We start from the raw sequence: 18,776 nt of genomic DNA on the forward strand, positions 1-18,776 counted from the left end.
TGGAGGAGGAGCCAAAGAGGTTCATTACATCAAATATTTTCCTATCGCTGTTCCATCCGGACGTTCCTCCTCCATCTTGTTTTTTTTTGTTTTTTTTCCAACTTGTTTCATTTCATCCTGTTGACTCATCTCAGCTATTTTGTTAGTGCCTCTTTCTCCCTACCGCCCCCACTTAGACCCCCCCCCCCACACACACACACACACACACGCACACACACTCTGAATAATTTATTGGAGTGGTGGAACTACCGAATGGATGTCGTGTCTGCATCTCGCTCGCCTCTCTGTCCCAGAATGACGGTTGCTGTGGCAACATGCTTTGGCGCTTGCGACACACTGAAGTTTAATCTCATAATCATCAATAATAATGAGATTTGATCAGCAGTCACATGTAAAGAGAGCTTTATTTTAAAATCTTATAAATCTGTGCATGCATTGATAGACATCCCATAATAGTCGTGAAGCAGCTGAGTGGGCGGTACAAAAGAGAATAGAAATAGAAAAATACAAAGGTCACATGTTAGAAAATAAAAGTAGTGCAAACGGTGTTGCCGTGGACGCGTTTGAACAGTCAAAAAATTCTCCAGATAAAAATGTGAGCAAATCAAAATGAAGCATTTTCTTCATTTGATCAAAGCAAGACCAAGTCTTGCCAAAAACAGTTTTGGTCATCGAAAACGGCCGTGTTAGTTTCAAGTCGGAGCTTGTTTCAACAATCTCGTGGCAAACTGAATCAAAATCTAAATTTCATGATTGAAAATAGGGAGTTCATTAAAAAAAAATCTTAAGATTGGAATGTAAACAAATCAACGTAAGAAGCCACAAGAAGTTTTTGGTCACTAATACTGAAAATGGTCACGTTAGCGTCAAGTCTGTAAACAATCGTGCGGCAGGCGAACTCGTTGATCGGAATACGATTTTCATGCGCGCGCAAGATCAAACTGCGCCCGGGTTAACTCGGTGGCGCTAGTGAATGGTTAGCATAGTGTTTATTAGTAAACCAGCATGCTAATTAGGAGTATAACAATTAATTGATTAATCAGTTAAATTATTCAACAACTATTTTGATAATCGATTAACCATTTAGACCTTATTTTTTCCCCAGTGGAAAAGTGGCAGTTTCCTTGTAAATGTTTGCTTATTTTGTGAGTCCTCTGTGAAAGCAGACTGTGTTCTTTCAAAATAATCTGCTTTTACGTTGGAAATTTTTTTTGCCACAATTTTCTAACGGATGTTACAGTACAAACCAGGAACTGAATCAGAATCAATTTATGTTTGTGCTATTTCTGCACGTTTGAAATGATGTCTTTGAAGAAAAGGATGGTAAACAAAGGCATTTATCGGATTCATCGATTGATCGAATCTAAATAACCGAAGGATTAATCGACGATCAAAATTATTGTTAATTGCTACGCTTATTTACACAGTGCTACTGAAAAGAGGCCATGTGGCAAAGGTCGGAAGCATGCAGCATTACAAGAGTCCTCCGTGACCCAAGCGTGTCCACCAACATGTGACGAGCGGTCGCCATGGTGACGGACGGCACAAATAGGCGGAAGGAAGGTTTGTAAACATTCAAATGCGAAAAATGCTTGTTTGGGTTGCTTTCGTCGGTCATGCAGAAGACGTTCTCCGCCGCTAACATCGAGGGATGCTGTGGGTCTCCGTGGCAACAAGGGTTACCGTGGCGGAGGTAGAACATCAGGCACATGCTCGTCGTGCAGGAACTGGAAGTCGGCGCTGGAGGTTTCCCGGGTGGAAAGGGGACACCGGCTCGTTATCCCGATTTTAAAATCACTGTGGGAATCAAACAAAACAAAATGTCTCGTTCTGTGTGTGAAATTCTGAGCCTCAGGAGCGTCTTACATTCGCGGTTGAGCGCGATGGCCGCTGCGATGATGGCGATGCCCCCTAAGATGGCCACCACGGACAGCACCATGGCGTTGCGGCCCAAACGACGGGCGCCGTCCACGTTCCCCTGCTGCAGGCTGTTGCGAGACTGAAACGACACAGCTGATCATATTGAAGAGACTTGCCTGAGACTTGAGACAAGTCTCGTGACATGCTAGCACCCACCATGACGGAGAAGGTGAGGGCCACGATGTTGATGGGCCACAGAGGGCAGAAGCAGGACAGGATGGCCAGCATCAGGTAGTCGGGCGGTTTGGACCCATGAGCCGGACCCTCTGGCACGGCGCTGGGCCGGCGGCCGATGGACGGGCGCGGGGAGTTGAGCGATGGCCTCGGGGAATTGGGCGCCACCGAACCGGATCGGCTGCCTGAACGAGGACGCCCGTTGGCGTGACCCCCTTTAGACGGGCTGGCCGGGGTTGTGGCCGTCAGGGCGCAGGGTGCGGCAGGACCCACGCCGTTACCTGGGGGGCGGAGGGCAGTATTTCTCATCTGATTGCATAGAAACTAAGCGGGGGGCCGTCGACTTACCAGTCTCACCGTTCACTGCCAGGTGGTCCGTGGGTCCTGTTGCAGGGGGCGGGGCTTGTTGGACGCCGTCGCCTGGTTGGCACGTAACCGCCGGGCGCTCGTCCTCTCCATCTCCTGGACGCTGTGACTCGTCCATGCTACTCAAGGGGCGGGGCCTAACAGATGCAAATACTCAGCTGGGAACAAAAAAGATAGGCTTTGCTGTGATCTTGAATCGTGTCATCTCAATGCCTCGCCCTAAATAAACTCCGAACAATGCAGAAGATTTATCCGCAGCCAGATTTGACATGAATGACGGCCAGCTGGCAAGAAGTTGGGACACAAGGCCACGTAATTCATTCTGACCGAGCGAACGGACTGATTTGCTTCTGACGTGGAATCGGGTGCAGGTTCGATTCCTTGTCATTGACAACAAATAACTTCAGCTTCTTCATCTTCTTCTTCACAATGAAGGCAATGCCAGGTAGACGCAACAAACGCCACCCGGTGGCGGCTCCTTGCCTCATCTGTGATCTCACCACCAACCACAACACATTTTATTCTGAAAAGCCATCAAGGCGCAGAATGAATCAACCACACCTCACATTCGGACACCAAAAGAACGTTATTTACTTTAGACCCTATCCACACACGCACACCAGACCGATGGTGCGTGTGTGTCCGTGTGGTGCAGTTGAAGGTGTGATGCCCTACTTAGGTGATTGCACACAAGTCCACACAAAAGCATGAACTTGAAACATAAAACGCACTCAAATGAACACACACACACACACACACACACACAGTTCTTACCTGCTCTAACAAACCGGGAGCTGCAGAGTGTTCATCTTTTTGTGAGCAGAAGAAAAAGCTGTGATCCACCAATTGTCAATAACAACAATTATCAATAATGATTTCCACTAATCATGATAATTATCATTGTTTTCATGTGGAAAGATGGTAAAATGGAGTCCAAATGCTGGAAAGGCTGTTGAGGATGATGAAGACAATGAAGACTCACTGCTGCAGCTTGACTGCAACGACTGCAAGGGAGGGGAGGGTGTGTGTGCGTGTATATATATGTGCGTGTGTGTGTGTGTGTGTGTGTGTGTGTGTGTGTGTGTGTGTGCGTGTGTGTGTGTGTGTGTGTGTGTGTGTGTGTGCGTGTGTGTGTCAATGTGTGCGCGTGTGTAAGAGGGTCCTCTCTAATTGCGTAAACGTCAAGAGATTGAGTGTGTCAGCCAAGTTTGCCGTCATTATCCTTAATCCTGTTTACTAAATATTAAGAAAGGGCAGAATGTTATGTTTGCATGAGGACACGCCCCCTTCGCACAAACTAACATGCGAACGTATGACCGGTTTACTGGTTCTTATTTTGAAGGGCCAGTTGATGACTTCCGGCCTCTTAGTGCGCAACTCGTGCTGTGTTTAAAGCGGCGTCACAACAATGCACCAACATTGCTTCAGTTCGACGCCTCCCACTTGGTTTCTATCCAACACACTCGGCTTTGATGATTTATTTCAAAAGAGGGAGAAAATCTCTTTTGGTCCTAGTTGTTCTCTCAGCCTGGAACCACCTTCACAGTCGAAGTCTCGTTTGCTGAATATCTTGATAGTGCTTCTGCTCTGACGTGTAGCATTTTTTTGTGGTACAAATATTCTTTCTGGTGTGATGTCCCGACTTCTGTTTTTTTCGTTGTGCATGCATGACGTACATTTGGGCAGATAACGTCGATTAACGGAGTAGACTTGGCTGCAGAGCGCAGCTAAAGGCGTGGCTCAATGGGGGGGTGGGTGGACCGTAACGTTTGACTCCGCCCACACCGGAAAAGACAGCTCGAAAGCTCCAAATTGAAATTATTCGCTCCAAATTATGCTTACGTTTATGCTTATGATTACAAATTATGGAAACGATGAGCCACACAGGAACCGAAACCCCTGCAGTGACTTTGAAAATGTTCACTTTTGAAGATGCACAGGAGTCGCTGAGTGTGTCCATTCCTGAGGTAAAACTCCTAGAAGACTGCAAGCGAGGCAGTTGTGCAGCTTTAGAGATCGAGCCAAATTATAAAGCACACGTTGTTTGCTTGCTAGTCGTCACTTAATATGTTTAATTCATTGACGGTGTCTTTTTTTTCCGGTAATGTCCCATCTTGCTCACGGTCCGAACGAACCTCGTATCGAGGCATAAAGTGATATGGAGACATCAGTGCTAGTCCTTTTTGAGTGCTTTTAACATGTTATCTTTTTTTTCAATCTAAAACATAACAACTGAAAACTGTGTTACCATTTTAAGCATCACGATTCTTATGGGATATTTTTTTAACAGGTTCTAGACGCGCAGTATGGCATGTACGTGTGGCCTTGTGCGGTGGTGTTAGCTCAGTACATCTGGAGCAGAAGAGTTGATGTAAAGGACAAGACAGTGCTGGAGGTGAGGCTGGTGGACCTGTACGACGACGACAACGACCATGACATCTTTGCGTCTACAGCTGGGCGCAGGCGTGAGTCTTCCAGGGGTGTTGGCATCCCGCTGCGGCGCCAAAGTCCTCCTGTCCGACGACGCAAACACGCCGGAGTGCCTACAAAACTGCAGACGGAGCTGTGAGGCTAACGGCGTGCATGACGTGGTCACCTTGGCTCTCACTTGGGGGGAAGTCTCACCCCAACTGATCAAGCTTCCGCCCCTCGACTTAATCGTGGCATCCGATGTTTTCTATGAGCCACGAGGTAACCCGCACCTGCTTGATTAACTTGTACTTCCTCTTTCCCACCTTCCACTTGTGTCTCAAACAACTTGTTTCAGATTTTGAAGACATCCTGGTCACTGTGGCTTTTCTTCTGCGAAAGAACCCCACGGCTCAGTTTTGGGTGACATACCAAGAACGAAGGTGCGTCTGCCTCCTTTTTCTTCTTCCTGCTCTCCCTGACATCATGTGTTTACACATCTTACAGTGCAGACTGGAGCATCGAGGCACTGCTGCACAAGTGGAACCTGGCCTGCGTGGATGTTGATCTGGAAACGTTTGACGCCAACAAATCTGAGCTGGCGGGATCCAATCTTCCAGGGAACCACACTATTCAGATGATGATTATGACGCTCAAGACAGACAAGGACACGTGAAAGGCCATCTCCACGTTTTTCCTCTGAACATACAGTGACGTTTGGTTTTCATCTATGTGGCTTTAGTGGACATGATGGAGACGACGAGTTAGCAGAAGTGTCAGTCAAATGCAAAAATGTCATGAATTAAACATTGATATTAAAACCACGTTTGTGACATACAAGCTGACATGAGGCAGTTCTCTAAATATCAGTTTTCCACCATGCAACATTAGGGAAGCATGGAACCCACCAATGTGTAGAGTAAACAGAGTGGCTTTTTCTTTTTCCACACACACACATTCACACAAGACAGGCAAGTGTACCCCTACACCCTTAGAGACTCCTTTTTTTTTAGCTAGGGGCGCTAATGAGCAACGCGCGAGAATACGCCGATGACGAAGAAGAAGTCTTTTCCCCCACAATGCATCTGTGCGTTTCCAGCATCATTCCTGTGGAAACTAAGATGGCGGACCGGCGGCGAAGGAGGAGGCGCGCGTCCCAGGACAGCGACGACGATGACGACGAGTCCGCTTCGGGCTCGGAGAGTCGCGAGTCGGGCTCCCAGACGAGCAAGGGCCGAGGCGCCAGAGAGCCGGAACCGGTGGAAACCGCTTCCGTTCGCGTCGAGGCGAAGGAGGAAGCGCAGTCCGAGTGTGTGAGTGCTTTTAGCTTCATGCTAACGTTAGCGCGCTCGCCAGGCGGCTTCCCTGCGAAAAATGTCGTCATGGCGAGACAAAAGGCTTCTTTCAACATCAGTTCTTGTTTTCCGAGAAACTGTTGTCGTTAGGGAGTTGACGTGAAGATGTCAAACGTGTCCATGAAGCACGGCGCTAGGGGTGCAACATTGAGCTTACTTTTGGGACTTGGCTTCAGTTCCTTGCGAGTGACGTCACTTTGTTTAGTGTTTCTTTTCAATCCGTTGTTTTTTATGAACTTCTTTCCAAGATTCAGCGTAATCAGTCTGCTTGGGTCACAAGCTTAAGTTGGTAGGATGTGAATGGTTCTATGGAGAGCTTATCAAAGGACACTAAGGATTATTAAGAATTAAATTATGGCACGGGACGTTTAAACATGTCTTTGTTATTTTGGAGTGAACGTTTGCTTGTTTTTTTCTTTTGCAGGAAAGTGAAGATGGAGTAGGAGAAGGTAAGCTCTCATTGGTCATTCATTTGTGCTTTGCACTTGAGCGCCTGACACAATTTGCACTCTCCAGCCGTCCTCTCGGACTATGACAGCGCTGATCCGGAAGAAAATGCCTCCCACTCTGAGGTAAAGGCGCCACATCGATGCCGTCGCGAGCTCGACCATGGGGAAATGTTAACTTGGTCTTGGCGTAGGGAGCGGAGGAGGAAGAGGAAGCGGACGGATACAGTGTCGAAGAAGCTCAAGCGGCGGTGGCGGCCGGCCACTCCACACTTGTCACTACGTCTGAACCGGCGCTGGGAGAGGATGAAGGAGACAGCGAAGAGAGGAGTAAAGAGGAGGAGTCGGAGGAAAAAGGGAAGTCTGCAGGAGAGCGGCAGAGCGGCGACGGTCAGGTTAGTGGCTCCCTCGCTTCACTCGTTTTTATACTGCACGTAGTTTAGTGGACTTGATGCATGAAGCATTTCTGTGTTCAGCAGGGTGGGAATAGTCAAGTGACAGTATGATCACCCGGAACAAAAATGTGTTGCTTTCATGGTCTTGCAATTACAACTTTAAATTGTTCGGTGGCATCTGTGCTGCCATTTGGGCAGTCTGGCAGAAAAGCTTCCTGTTACACTCGCTCACTTCACGTGACCCGCAGGAGTCGACCGTGGACCCGGAGACCAAAGCGGGAGGGCAATCGGGCCAGCAGCTGGATGACGACGAGGACCGCAAGAACCCGGCTTACATCCCCAGGAAGGGGCTCTTCTTCGAGCATGATGTCAGAGGCCACACCCAGGAGGAGGAGAGGTATCGGCATCTCGCTTGGTCAGCTCCGTTTGCGAACGGCGTCTCACCTCTTATGCTCTTTTGCCCCGTCCAGGCCCAAAGGCCGGAACCGGAAGCTGTGGAAGGACGAAGGGCGCTGGGAGCACGATAAGTTTCGCGAGGAGGAACAAGCGCCCAAGAGTCGTGAGGAGCTCATCGCCAGCTATGGCTATGACATCCGCAACGGCGAACGAGGCTTCATGCATCGCCGACAACGGTAAAACCAGCACAACCCCCTTTTCTGAAAAATGTATGGCAATGCAACTTTGGAGTGGGGGGGGGGCTTTTCTTTGGGGGCCCTGTCTTAGTCTAGTTTGTGTGCACAGGTCATCAGTTTCCCCCAACCGAGAGCAGCGATGGCGTGAGGGCGGAGAGCGACCACTGCGCTCCTGGCAGAGCAACCGGGGAGGAAGAGGCGGCGGTCCTGCCCGGGGTGCTCCGCCACATCACGCATCTCCTGCCTCCGTCTCGCTTGCACCGGGCCAGCGCAGCAACGCCTCCCGCGGCCGCCCCTCCCACTTCCCTTCACAGCAGCCCCAGTACGGCGTGAGCGAATCGCACGCTCCTCAGCTTCACGCCAGAGAAAGAGCGGGTCCTAAAGCCCTGCCCGAGTCGCTGGCCGACAGGGGAGGACGCAGTGGCGGGGCGAAGGTGACCGATGACCCCCCCGTTAGCCAGGATTCCCGGCTCCAGAGTAGCGGGACGCCATCCGTTCAGCACGCGCCGTATCGGAGCACGTCGTCGAAAACACAGCCGCTGGAACAACGAGGGGGTCAACCGTCCCACGCATCGCCAACCCCTCGGGAAGCTTCGCCTCCCGCTGAACGACCCGTCGAGAGAAAGTCGTACTCGCTGGCCCGCAGGAGTCGCTCTCGGCCGACCGAGCTGGGCAGCAAGCAGAGTTCGGTGGAGACGCCGGCAGCAGGGGCAAAGAGCCCAACGGGGGCAGGGGGAGCCGTGGCTGAGATAGACCAGGATATGGCTCGGTTGAGTCTGGTGTCGGGACAGACGTGGAACCGGAGCCCCGCCTCCTACGTTCACACGGAGATAAGAGGTGAGACAGGACACGACACTTTCTTTTTTTATTTTTCCTCAAGGAGGAGTGCTACTGCTTTGTTTGTTGTCGTCTGCAGGCCTGAGCGGCGGCTTGCACGTCCCCGGCGGGCCGTCGGCGTTCTCGGCTTTGGACGAGATGTCGGGCAGCTCCAACAGAGCCAAGCGTTATTCGTCCCAGAGGCAGAGGGGCGTTGCCGAGGCGCCACCGCTACACATGGGTGTCATGGAGGGCCACTACTACGAGCCCAGTTAGGATTGCTCTTTTCTCTTGGTTCCTCTCCATTGTAATTTGAGTTGCTAACAAAATGAATCACTGGTGTTGTTTGCTAGTAACCTACCAGGGACCAATTTACACGCACAGCGACGGGCCGGCCCCCATGGCGCCTCAAGGCATGTTGGTCCAGCCCGAGATGCACATCCCCCATCCGGGTAGGTCTTTAATATAAACGCGCTCAACCATGTTCAATATATATATATTTTTATGCTTCTTGTGTGTGTCACCGCTTTAGGTCTCCACCCCCACCAATCAGGAGGCCCCATCACAAACCCCACACTCTACGGAGGCCCCCCTGTACCTCTGTCACCAGGGCAACCGCAGCAACTTCTGCCACCGCCGCCACCTTTTTACCCACCGCCAGGGGTCATGACCTTCCCTTACCCCACCATGTACCCGAGCCCTCAGGTACGGCGAGAAATCCCACACCGTTTATAAACGGCGCATCGTCGCCGACATGAAACTAAAGATGTGCCTCCCGCGCTTAGGGTCAAACGCAGGTGACGTACGGGGGCGTGACCTATTACGACACGATGCAGCAGCAGGCGCAACCCAAACCTTCGCCGCCCCGCCGCACATCCCAACCCGTGACGGTTAAGCCCCCCCCTCCCGAAGTGCCCTTTGCCTCCGAGTGACTCGCGCTGCCCCCTACCGGACCGGGTGCACACAAAAGCAGGTGAGTTCATCTTAGCTCAGGTGAACCCGGCCGGCACCGTTCACGCAATATTTCCACACAAATTGACTTATCCTTGTCGCCGTCGTGCCGATTGCTTTTGTTTTGTCAAGTCCGACTGGAGCTTCAGTCCATCTGGATCGGCGAGTCATGTGACCGTCAGCCCCATCCAGCGTGTGTCTCCGGACGGCAGTGGCCTTCCCTTCCTCGGAAGTCACGCGATCGCGTTCCCCAAATGGCCGTAAGCCTGCCCGTGATGTTCCGGGCAAGAGTAAAATTGTGGACAAAATAGTTTGGAAGGTTGCGGTCCATTTGAGTTTGTGGAGATATGGCGAAGAAAAAAAAAATATGTCAAGATGGCAATGTAGTCATTTGTTGTTTTTGTTGGTCACAGGCAAGTCTACACTTTAATTTTGAACTGTTGCAACTGTAGTTCTTTCGTTTATTTTTTCATTTCCTTTCTGGAGTATTTTTCTATGTTTGTTGTATTTTGTCTTTAAGCAGTGAAACGTGACCCCCAATAAAACCACTTTTCACCATCGCCTCCTGAAGCGCTGCGCTTGACCGGCTTGAAGTTGATGAAGTGAGCTGTCAAACGTGGCAGAACCTTGAACGTTGTCAGCAGGTTGGAAAAGTACATTTTGAAACCTTTATTGTGTCGCAGATCATTGAAGAGCAAATCAATAAATACAAAAAAAAGGAACTTTTGACCTGATGCCCAGCACACTGGTCAGTATCAAATACTTTATTGGCTAATGCAGCTAAAGATTTAAAATGCTTATTGGCAGAACCTGAACTTACAATTGGGCTGCAGGCAGAGGGCAGCCATCTTGCGTTGCCACTGTTAATGACTACAGGGCAGCTAGGGCGTGATTCCTAACACCGCTGCACGTCAGTCACGTGCCAACGCCAAAGCTTACGGCGCCGTCGTGCACTTTGTGGTGCGTGTGAGTGCGAACGTGTTTCTTGAGTGTGTCTCCGTCACTGAACGTGCGTCGACACACAACGCACCTGTATGGCCGCTCGCCCGTGTGAATGCGCATGTGCCGCCGCAGGTTTCCCCGCTGGCTGAAGCTCTTGGGGCAGAAGGGGCAGCGGTGCGGCCGCTCGCCCGTGTGCGTGCGCACGTGCCGCCGCAGATCGGCCGACTGAGCGAAGGATTTGCAACACCAGTTGCAGGCGTATGTCTTGCGTTTTTGGTCCAGGTGGAGGCGCAGCCGGGACGCCTGAGCGAAGACCTCACCGCAGCGGGGACACTCGTACACGATGGCGCCTGGCGCCGCCGTCCCCCCAAACTGGCCTTCAAAAAACAAGTCGGAAAATGTTGGCATTTTTTTAACTTTTCAAATGATTTTGCCTTCATCTCGGTTCGATGGGTTTTACCATTTCTTTCCGCTTGCTGTCGCTCCTTCGCCGCGCTGACGTCAGTCCTTCCCTCAGAAATGCTCACATGCACGCTGGCCAAGGCCAACTCTGCACAATCTTTGCGAGACGTGACCTTCAACTCGTTCTGTTCCTGTTTAATGACAGGAGGAGGCGGAGCCTCCTCTCTGAGTGGCGGGGCTGGAACTACAAGCACTTTGGGTAAGGCCTCATCTGAGCGGGGGGCCCCTGTACGCTTGGACGTGCTCGCCGGGGGCGTTTGGATGCGATTGGGGGCACACACTCGCTCTTGGTCACAAGCAACAAGACGTGTGCTGGAGCCTGAAAGCACAGAAGAAAAAAAAAAACAGTAGAAAGTTGTGACTTTCAAAAACTGACATTCTTCCAAGGGATGTTCAAACTCAGTCAGAAATGGGAGTCATGCCAACTGGAAACATTTTAGGGAGGACTGATAGGCTGACTCCAAAATACATGATGCCAAAAATATCTGAGATGTAACAATGGCGTGTTCACTGTTTCACAGTGCTCTTTTGAAAGGAGAAGCTTGACCTGAGTAAAGTCCCTAAAATAAGCAAGGAAAGTGATGGATTTGACAATAGCACCAAAATACAGATCCAATATCAAATGACGTCATGTCCAAATGCAACAACCTGAGTAGATCACATGCAGCCTCCTTGTAAACAAGACTTCAGGAAAGCGTTTCAAGATGCATTTGAGCCGTGCCTGCAAATCTCTGGGAAAGACTAAAGCGCTGCTCCCATCATGGGCTTATTGCCCGCTCGTTTTCTTTACCAGGAGGCTGCGGCCGGGCACGAAGCTCGTCGTCAGGCGGCCTCAGGAAATCGCTGAGCTGCCGCCGTAGGCTCTCGTTCTCCAGTCGCGTACGTAGCGTCTCTTCCCGGTACTCGCTCACCGCATCCTCCACCACATCCACGATGTCCCGCAGCACCTGCATGAGCCGCTCCGTCAGGTAGCCGCTCAGCAAGTCAGCTTTATTCGAGTATTCGATTTTGCTCATCTTTCTTGACTTGGTTTGAAGCGTTCGTCGAACCGGAAACGACCACTTGACACACCGGAAATCGTCTCTTCCAAATGCTTTCACAATATTCCTGTATGACATTTATCGAACAAAACAAACGAGTTTTGCTCGTATTAATCAAGCACGAGTCAAACGGTCACGCCCCCCCCCCCCCCCCCAAAAAAAATATCAACATTTGTACTTTGGAATGTATATTTGAACCGGAAGAAACACCGTGCCTTATATGAGAATTGGCCAATGAGCGGTCGAATAAGTGCTGAGGGGCGTGTCCCAGGATGACACCGGCTTGCGATAGCATTGTTTCACTTTGTTTGCCTCTGCTGCTGCTAACGCAACTAGCTTGTACCTACTCGCCATGCAGGCGCATTAAACGTTAGAATCCTAAGTGTCATAAGAGTAGACATGTAAGCTACGTTTGCTATGTTTCGACGTCTTATTAAGGAATTAGCTCGTCCGCTACATTTCGGTTCCGCTGAGAAGCGAAAGAACCCACAAAGCGTTAGCTCCTTATTAGCTTGCTAAGTTAGCGACGCTTGCTGGAAGGAAGGAATGAACCACAAGAGCAAGAAGAGGATTAAAGAGGCCAAACGGAGTGCCAGGCCGGAGTTGAAGGATTCTTTAGACTGGATCAAGCACGCTTATCATGACACTTTCAACGTGTCGCACAGCTCTGTCAAGGTAACTGGCAATTAGAACGCGAGGCTCAGCTAAAGGCAGCTAGCCGCGGCTAACAATCACGCTGACGCTCTTTCGAGAATCTTCTCAAGAATCTTCCTCAACGTCATCACACAACCCAACGAACACTTGTTCATCCCTAATAATACTAGTACTATAAATATCATCTGTGCAATCACAAGCATGCACACAGACGATGAAGTCAGCGCCAAGAGCACTGTAGGCTCGTCCAAATGCACGAAGGTTGAAAGTGTGCTTTTGTCCACGTTTGTCGCCACAGGACAATGTGGAACGAGTGGACGCGCTACGTCTGAGCCCCGAACAGTTCATCGAGCGCTTCGAGAGACCCTACAAGCCCGTGGTACTGCTCCACTGTCAGGAGTCGTGGCCTGCGCGTCAAAAATGGACCTTGGAGCGGCTCAAGCGCAAGTACCGCAACCAGAAGTTCAAATGCGGCGAGGACAACGACGGCTATTCGGTTAAGATGAAGATGAAGTACTACGTGGATTACTTGGAGAGCACGCGAGACGACAGCCCCCTGTACATCTTCGACAGTAGCTACGGCGAGCACGCCAAACGACGAAAACTGCTGCAAGACTATCAGGTGCCCGTCTTCTTCACCGACGACCTCTTTCAGTTCGCTGGAGAGAAGCGGCGGCCGCCCTACAGGTGAGTGGCCCTTTCAGGACCTTTTGTACCAAGGTGCCTGCTGTGTTGATGTTATTTAATCAATTTATAATTGTATTGTCATCAGGTGGTTTGTGATGGGCCCCGCTCGCTCCGGCACCGGCATCCACATCGACCCTCTGGGCACCAGCGCCTGGAACGCACTGGTCCAGGGCCATAAGAGGTGGTGCTTGTTCCCTACCAACACGCCCCGAGACCTCATCAAGGTCACGCGTGAGGACGGAGGCAACCAGCAGGACGAAGCCATCACCTGGTTTAACGTGGTCTACCCTCGCACGCAGCAGCCCGGCTGGGCTCCCGAGTTCCGACCTCTTGAAATCCTGCAGAGACCCGGAGAGACCGTCTTTGTGCCGGGTCAGTGGGAACTCAAATGATCATTTTAATCACCACGTAGTTGAGCACACATGAGCTGCAAGTCAAGCGGGCAAAAAGTTCCAAGTCACATTTTGTGGTTATTTTATTCGAACCTTTGTTGTTTGATAATTGGTCTTGTGTATTGATGTTGTGATTGTCACGGTAACAGGCGGCTGGTGGCACGTGGTGCTTAACCTGGACACGACCATCGCCGTCACGCAGAACTTTGCCAGCACCACCAACTTCCCCATCGTGTGGCATAAAACTGTACGAGGGCGCCCCAAGCTGTCCAGGAAGTGGTACCGGTAAGAAGCATGCCGTTTCCACAACGACATCATCACTGATTGGCTCCAAACAAGAAAAAAAATTAGATAAAAATGATAAAAATTAGAATGGCGTTTGTCTTGATTCGAATGGGAAAATTGCACAAAACAAAATAAGACTCAAGGTAGCACCGATTTGGATGAAGGGATTATTTTCATGTCCGACCACTGGCCGGGTCATGTGACCTGGTTGAGGTGTTATGTTAACAAGGATGTTGGTTTTGCGTGTGTCCTGGTAAGGATTCTAAAGCAGGAGCGACCTGACCTGGCGGCGCTGGCAGACAGAGTGGACCTGCAGGAGTCGACGGGCATCGCGTCCGACAGCTCCAGCGATTCATCCTCATCTTCGTCGAGTTCGTCCGACTCGGACTCCGACGTGCGTTACGCCGATGTTGCTCGGTCGCGTCATCCTTCAGGCACTGATGGTTTTCCAACGGTGTGCCCACAGGCCGAGTCGTGTTCGGAAGGCGATGCGGCGTCCCATCGCAGGAAGAAGAGACGCACGTGCGGCACAACGGTTAACGGGGACGCCCGCGGTCACGATGACTGCCTCAGTAAAGAGAGGAGCTCATCCCGGTGATGACGCAATCGACGCACCTTTTTGTTTTTGTTTTTAATTTTGACCGTAAAGATGTCCAGGAAGCACATGTGCCTTGTCAAACATCATTTGTGTTGATCAATAAAATGTTTTGTAAGATTGAAATGGCACTGAGTGATGTCACTGCCAGGCTGCGGAGCTGTACACACTCGGGCGTGATTTATTTATTTATTGGGGGGGGGTTCACTCAACTTTGATTAAACACAGTGCGTTTCCTCACAATGGCAACATAATTTTCTAGTGTGTGACTCCATAGTCTTAGCTGGTTTCATCTGGTTTTCGGGAAGGACAAAGAGCTTTATTTTTATTTTGAAACAGGACCGGACGTGTGTGCGCCAGGGGGCGTTTCCCGACGCTTAACGCGGGATTACAAAAGAGAGCGAGTCGCAGGTGCGTGCGCGTCCCCGCCCTCCCGTCCCGTCAGTCCGTCATGGACCGTCAAGTGGAACTGGAATTGGAGCCTAAAGTCTTCGTGTTCACCGCTCTCGCCCTTCTGGTGGCCGCCGCCGTCCTTTTCCGTCGTTGCAAGGCCGGCTCTGTTGCCTCCTCCCCGACTGCCGCCTCCACCTCCTCCGCGGCCACCTGCTCAGGCGATGGACCTCCGTCCAAGTCATCTAGTGATGATCAGCATCAGGTTGTGCCTCTTTTCCAATTGAATCGATCTCTCGGATAGTTTAACTTTAAAATCTCAGCAAGTAACAGGTGTGATCGAGTAATCGATGAACTTCTCTTCCCCTTATTTTTACTCGTCCTATTTTAATTCGTTAATCGCCTTGGAAAGCTAAGACTTAAATAAATCTCCCACGCGGAGACACGCGATAACTCGGCACGCGTTGTGCTGCCTTAATTGAACTTTGACTAGTTCGTAGTTAAATTTGGAGGGAAATTGTACACTGGGTGAGGTGACGGCTCACCTTTAAACTTTTAAATATATTGCGATTTGCGATCAACCTTGTTGAATACACAGCAAGCAACCTGGACACTCGAGTCAATTCAGCAGGTGAGGTTGCATTGCGAAAGTCGTTGCTCTGCAGGGCGGATTTCAAATGAATTCACTTTTCACCTCTCTGTTTATTGAATTGTTTACATTATTACCTATTTTTTTCTTTTGACTTGACATTAATAATAATATCCACGAATTAATTTCCCGAACCACGTATCATCGATTTGTTTGAATTTGACGTGACTTTTCATCCTATTGTTTGGCGCCCTCTAGAGTCCACAACGCCTTTAGCATCTGCTTGTCTCGCTTAATGGCCTGGCTCATGACGATTTTTGCATTGTGGCGTTTGAATGTGGTGGTGGTGGGGGGGGGGGGATGTGTCAGCTTGCAGTGTTGTGGCTGCCATATGTTGAAGACGTCACAATGTCAGCAGCAGGCGGTGGCAGCTTGTCAAGCACAACCTGACCTGCAAGTGACAGGATGGGCAGGTGGGGGTGCAACAGTTTGAACACTGCTCAGTTAAGGACCTTTAAATACACAATAGACCTTTAAATGAACAGTGTTCATTTTGTTTTTTCATCTGCTTTTAAATCAAAATACACGTGCTGACACTGACCTTTTGGTCTTTCTAGGCTGTCCCAGAACCTAAAGCAGATTCAACAAAAGAACCAGAACCTGTCCAAGAGTCTACAGAAACTGCCTCTGCAACAGAAGACAGCCTCCCTGAACAAGTTTGTGGATCAGAACCAGAATTTGTTCTCGAAGCAGCGTCGATGCCAGACCCACTTTTAGAAATACCACCGAGACTTAAAGTCTTAGAACCTTTGCCTGACCCTGACAACAAATCTGGTGAAGAAAGAGTTTCTGAACCCAAGACAGTTTTAGCATCTCAGTCAAGTTCAGAAACTGCCATTCAACCAGAACCCATTGCAAAACCTGAACCAGAACCAAAACCTGCACGTGAAACACTTTTGGCACCGGAATCAGTTCCTGAAACGGCAACTGAGCCAGAACCTGTACGTGAAACACTTTTAGCACCAGAACCAGTTCCTCAAACTACTACTGAGCCAGAACCTGTACGTGAAACACCTTTAGCACCAGAACCAGTTCCTGAAACTGCTACTCAGCCAGAACCTGGATGTGAAACTCTATTAGCACCAGAAGCGGTTCCTGAAACTGCTACTCATCCACAACTTGTATGTGAAACACTTTTAGCACCAGAACCAGTTCCTGAAACTGCTACCCAGCCAGAACCTGTACGTAAAACTCTATTAGCACCAGAAGCGGTTCCTGAAACTGCTACTCATCCAGAACCTGTATGTGAAACACTTTTAGCACCAGAACCAGTTCCTGAAACTGCTCCTCAGCCAGAACCTGTCAGAGAAACACATAATGTTCTCGAATCCACAGTAAAACCTCTACTGGACCAACTTTCAGATGCAGAGCCCTCTGATCCAGAACCAAAAACAGTACTCCTAGTTTCTGAACCAGTATCACTAGTACAGGTCGTTCCAGAAGTAGAACCATCTCCAAAGCCAGTGTCAGAGCTACAATCGGATGTCCAGTCGGAATCAGAACCTAAAGAGGTCTTGCAGGTTGTGACGGAGAAGGTTGTGGTCCCCCTGGATGAGTCTGTGTTGGCAACACTCTCAAGATCTGACCAGGAGAAGCCTCCAACTCCCGAAGCTAACGCAGCACCGGAGCGCAACGGTAAGAAGGCTCACGCCATCGTAGAAGTCTAAGCAACATTTCTCACGTGTGACTTGTCGTCGTCCGACTTCCACTCAGTGAGGGAATCAAACAATTGGAGCAGTCCAATGCAGCTTATGAGCATGTGCGTGTCTTCCTCGGTCGTTTCTTCCCAGAAAACCATAAGCTCTCATCCTGCCAGGCCAAAGAATTAGTCGACTGTAATTCAATTAAGTGATTCATCTGCTAGCTTGACGTGTCATGCCTCATCTGGACGTCTTACAAGAAAATATCCTGCTTGTGTTGCAGAAGAAGAAGCTGCGGCGGCGGTGGCGGCGGATGATGATGACGACAAAGTGACGTTCACGCCTGGGAAGAAAGCGAGCAAGTTTGAGACGCTGATGACCAAAGAGGAGATGGAGGAGGAGCAAAGGTCAGCGAGTAGGAACCTGAAAAGTCAGATGAAATGTAATTTGTTTTGAAGGCTTTTTTTTTTTTTTTGGTCATATCAACTCGTTCACTGCCATTGACGATTATAACCGCCAAAGATCCATTTGGTGGTGAAGTGAACACCACACACACACACACACACACACACACACGCATTTCTATCTCGCGCTTGTTCTGATGAGGGTCAGTTCAAGTTGAGCTGGAATCTCATCCATCTTGCGTGAAAAGGCAAACTACAATTTGGTGGCGCATACAAAGACACGATTATTCACATTCCGCACACTGCATTGCCTCACTGGTGAGGAACTTAAAACGTTGCGTGCATAAGTCGGGCCAGTCAACCACATCCAAAGAAAGCAACGAGAAATAATGAACTTTCAAGTTTTAGTTCTGTGCCTCGAAAAAGAAATTCATTCTTTTTTTTTTCTTTCAGCTAATCCGCGACTTCGAGAAAACCAAACGGAAGATGAGTCAACTAAAGCATGTGATGATGATTTTGAAATGCTGAAAGTGGATTCAATAGGGGGAAAATAGAAAATAAAATTACTTTATGCAAACAAGTAGAAAGTTTAATTACTCCCTATCCTCTATCGACCCAAGTTTTGAAAAAAAAAAAAAAATGTTCAGGATGAACATTTAAGATCTTTCGGAATCAAAAATGACGAATGGAAGCAAATATCTCTTGATGTTTTGAAGTTCATTTGACACACTTTGCAATCCCTCATTGGTTAATGAAACCTTGTGTCCATCCATCCATCCCTCCATCCATCCTTTTGTTTGTCCATCCATTCGTCCATCCATCATGTTCTCCCAGGGTGCAACAGGAGCAGTTGGCTGCTATCTTCTTGCTCCTGAGGGAGAACGCAGAAGCTCTGGGTGAGGTGACGGAGGGCGACATGGAGGAGCAGCTCAAACTCTACTCACTGTGACCACGTCGCAAAAAGTCACCGCAGGCCGTCGGAAGCCACGTGACCCCCCCCATAAAATGAAATTAGCTGCAGCTGGTTCAGGATTTTACAATGGGGACGCAGCGGAAAGTTTTCCACGCAGGGCCAAGAAGCTAAATAGTTTTTTTCTTCTTACATAAAATCTCCATCCAAAAGTTAGACTTTATTTTCTTGGGTTAGTTTTGTCATGTGATCGTTAACATTA

General features: G+C 49.6%; 6 protein-coding genes across 8 annotated transcripts; 4 read left to right on the forward strand and 2 right to left on the reverse strand.

The window, feature by feature from the left end:
- Nucleotides 1-429: 429 nt before the first annotated feature.
- LOC147044127 (proline-rich transmembrane protein 2) lies at nucleotides 430-3,430 on the reverse strand. The gene is made up of 5 exons (XM_085934383.1): nucleotides 3,235-3,430; nucleotides 2,443-2,618; nucleotides 2,077-2,375; nucleotides 1,867-1,999; nucleotides 430-1,797 (listed from the first exon to the last, which is right to left on the reverse strand). The coding sequence occupies exons 2-5, from the start codon at nucleotides 2,576-2,578 to the stop codon at nucleotides 1,778-1,780; spliced, it is 588 nt and encodes a 195-aa protein (XP_085790509.1). The 5' UTR covers nucleotides 2,579-2,618; nucleotides 3,235-3,430; the 3' UTR covers nucleotides 430-1,777.
- Nucleotides 3,431-3,857: 427 nt separating this feature from the next.
- Nucleotides 3,858-5,737, forward strand: mettl23 (methyltransferase 23, arginine). 2 transcript variants are annotated; one of them, XM_085934186.1, is made up of 5 exons: nucleotides 3,858-4,427; nucleotides 4,751-4,855; nucleotides 4,914-5,151; nucleotides 5,228-5,312; nucleotides 5,382-5,529. In XM_085934186.1, exons 1-5 carry the CDS (start codon nucleotides 4,326-4,328, stop codon nucleotides 5,434-5,436), a joined length of 585 nt encoding a protein of 194 aa, XP_085790312.1. In that variant the 5' UTR covers nucleotides 3,858-4,325; the 3' UTR covers nucleotides 5,437-5,529. The 2 variants fall into 2 exon arrangements, with proteins under 2 accessions (XP_085790312.1, XP_085790311.1); XM_085934185.1 differs by having other exon boundaries at nucleotides 3,864-4,427; nucleotides 5,377-5,737.
- Nucleotides 5,738-5,959: 222 nt separating this feature from the next.
- On the forward strand, nucleotides 5,960-10,024 carry casc3 (casc3 exon junction complex subunit). Its single transcript, XM_085933499.1, has 12 exons — nucleotides 5,960-6,182; nucleotides 6,649-6,673; nucleotides 6,741-6,796; nucleotides 6,865-7,065; nucleotides 7,314-7,462; nucleotides 7,536-7,697; nucleotides 7,807-8,534; nucleotides 8,614-8,784; nucleotides 8,867-8,965; nucleotides 9,046-9,218; nucleotides 9,299-9,486; nucleotides 9,597-10,024. Exons 1-11 carry the CDS (start codon nucleotides 5,991-5,993, stop codon nucleotides 9,443-9,445), a joined length of 2,103 nt encoding a protein of 700 aa, XP_085789625.1. The 5' UTR covers nucleotides 5,960-5,990; the 3' UTR covers nucleotides 9,446-9,486; nucleotides 9,597-10,024.
- On the reverse strand, nucleotides 9,930-12,051 carry LOC147044130 (uncharacterized). The gene is made up of 3 exons (XM_085933502.1): nucleotides 11,659-12,051; nucleotides 10,867-11,187; nucleotides 9,930-10,783 (listed from the first exon to the last, which is right to left on the reverse strand). The coding sequence occupies exons 1-3, from the start codon at nucleotides 11,984-11,986 to the stop codon at nucleotides 10,380-10,382; spliced, it is 1,053 nt and encodes a 350-aa protein (XP_085789628.1). The 5' UTR covers nucleotides 11,987-12,051; the 3' UTR covers nucleotides 9,930-10,379.
- A 120-nt stretch (nucleotides 12,052-12,171) lies between these two features.
- Nucleotides 12,172-14,647, forward strand: jmjd6 (jumonji domain containing 6, arginine demethylase and lysine hydroxylase). Its single transcript, XM_085933500.1, has 6 exons — nucleotides 12,172-12,583; nucleotides 12,861-13,249; nucleotides 13,335-13,621; nucleotides 13,791-13,926; nucleotides 14,185-14,320; nucleotides 14,393-14,647. Exons 1-6 carry the CDS (start codon nucleotides 12,455-12,457, stop codon nucleotides 14,522-14,524), a joined length of 1,209 nt encoding a protein of 402 aa, XP_085789626.1. The 5' UTR covers nucleotides 12,172-12,454; the 3' UTR covers nucleotides 14,525-14,647.
- A 276-nt stretch (nucleotides 14,648-14,923) lies between these two features.
- Nucleotides 14,924-18,568, forward strand: LOC147044132 (uncharacterized). 2 transcript variants are annotated; one of them, XM_085933505.1, is made up of 4 exons: nucleotides 14,924-15,176; nucleotides 16,118-17,189; nucleotides 17,484-17,607; nucleotides 18,439-18,568. In XM_085933505.1, the coding sequence occupies exons 1-4, from the start codon at nucleotides 14,973-14,975 to the stop codon at nucleotides 18,551-18,553; spliced, it is 1,515 nt and encodes a 504-aa protein (XP_085789631.1). In that variant the 5' UTR covers nucleotides 14,924-14,972; the 3' UTR covers nucleotides 18,554-18,568. The 2 variants fall into 2 exon arrangements, 1 of the variants encoding a protein (XP_085789631.1); XR_015068457.1 differs by lacking the exons at nucleotides 14,924-15,176; nucleotides 16,118-17,189; nucleotides 18,439-18,568 and adding an exon at nucleotides 18,058-18,322 and having other exon boundaries at nucleotides 17,483-17,607.
- Nucleotides 18,569-18,776: the final 208 nt, after the last annotated feature.

This window comes from Syngnathus leptorhynchus, chromosome 16 (assembly GCF_054491065.1).
Source record: "Syngnathus leptorhynchus isolate UIUO chromosome 16, UIUO_Slep, whole genome shotgun sequence".
Lineage (NCBI taxonomy): Eukaryota > Metazoa > Chordata > Actinopteri > Syngnathiformes > Syngnathidae > Syngnathus > Syngnathus leptorhynchus.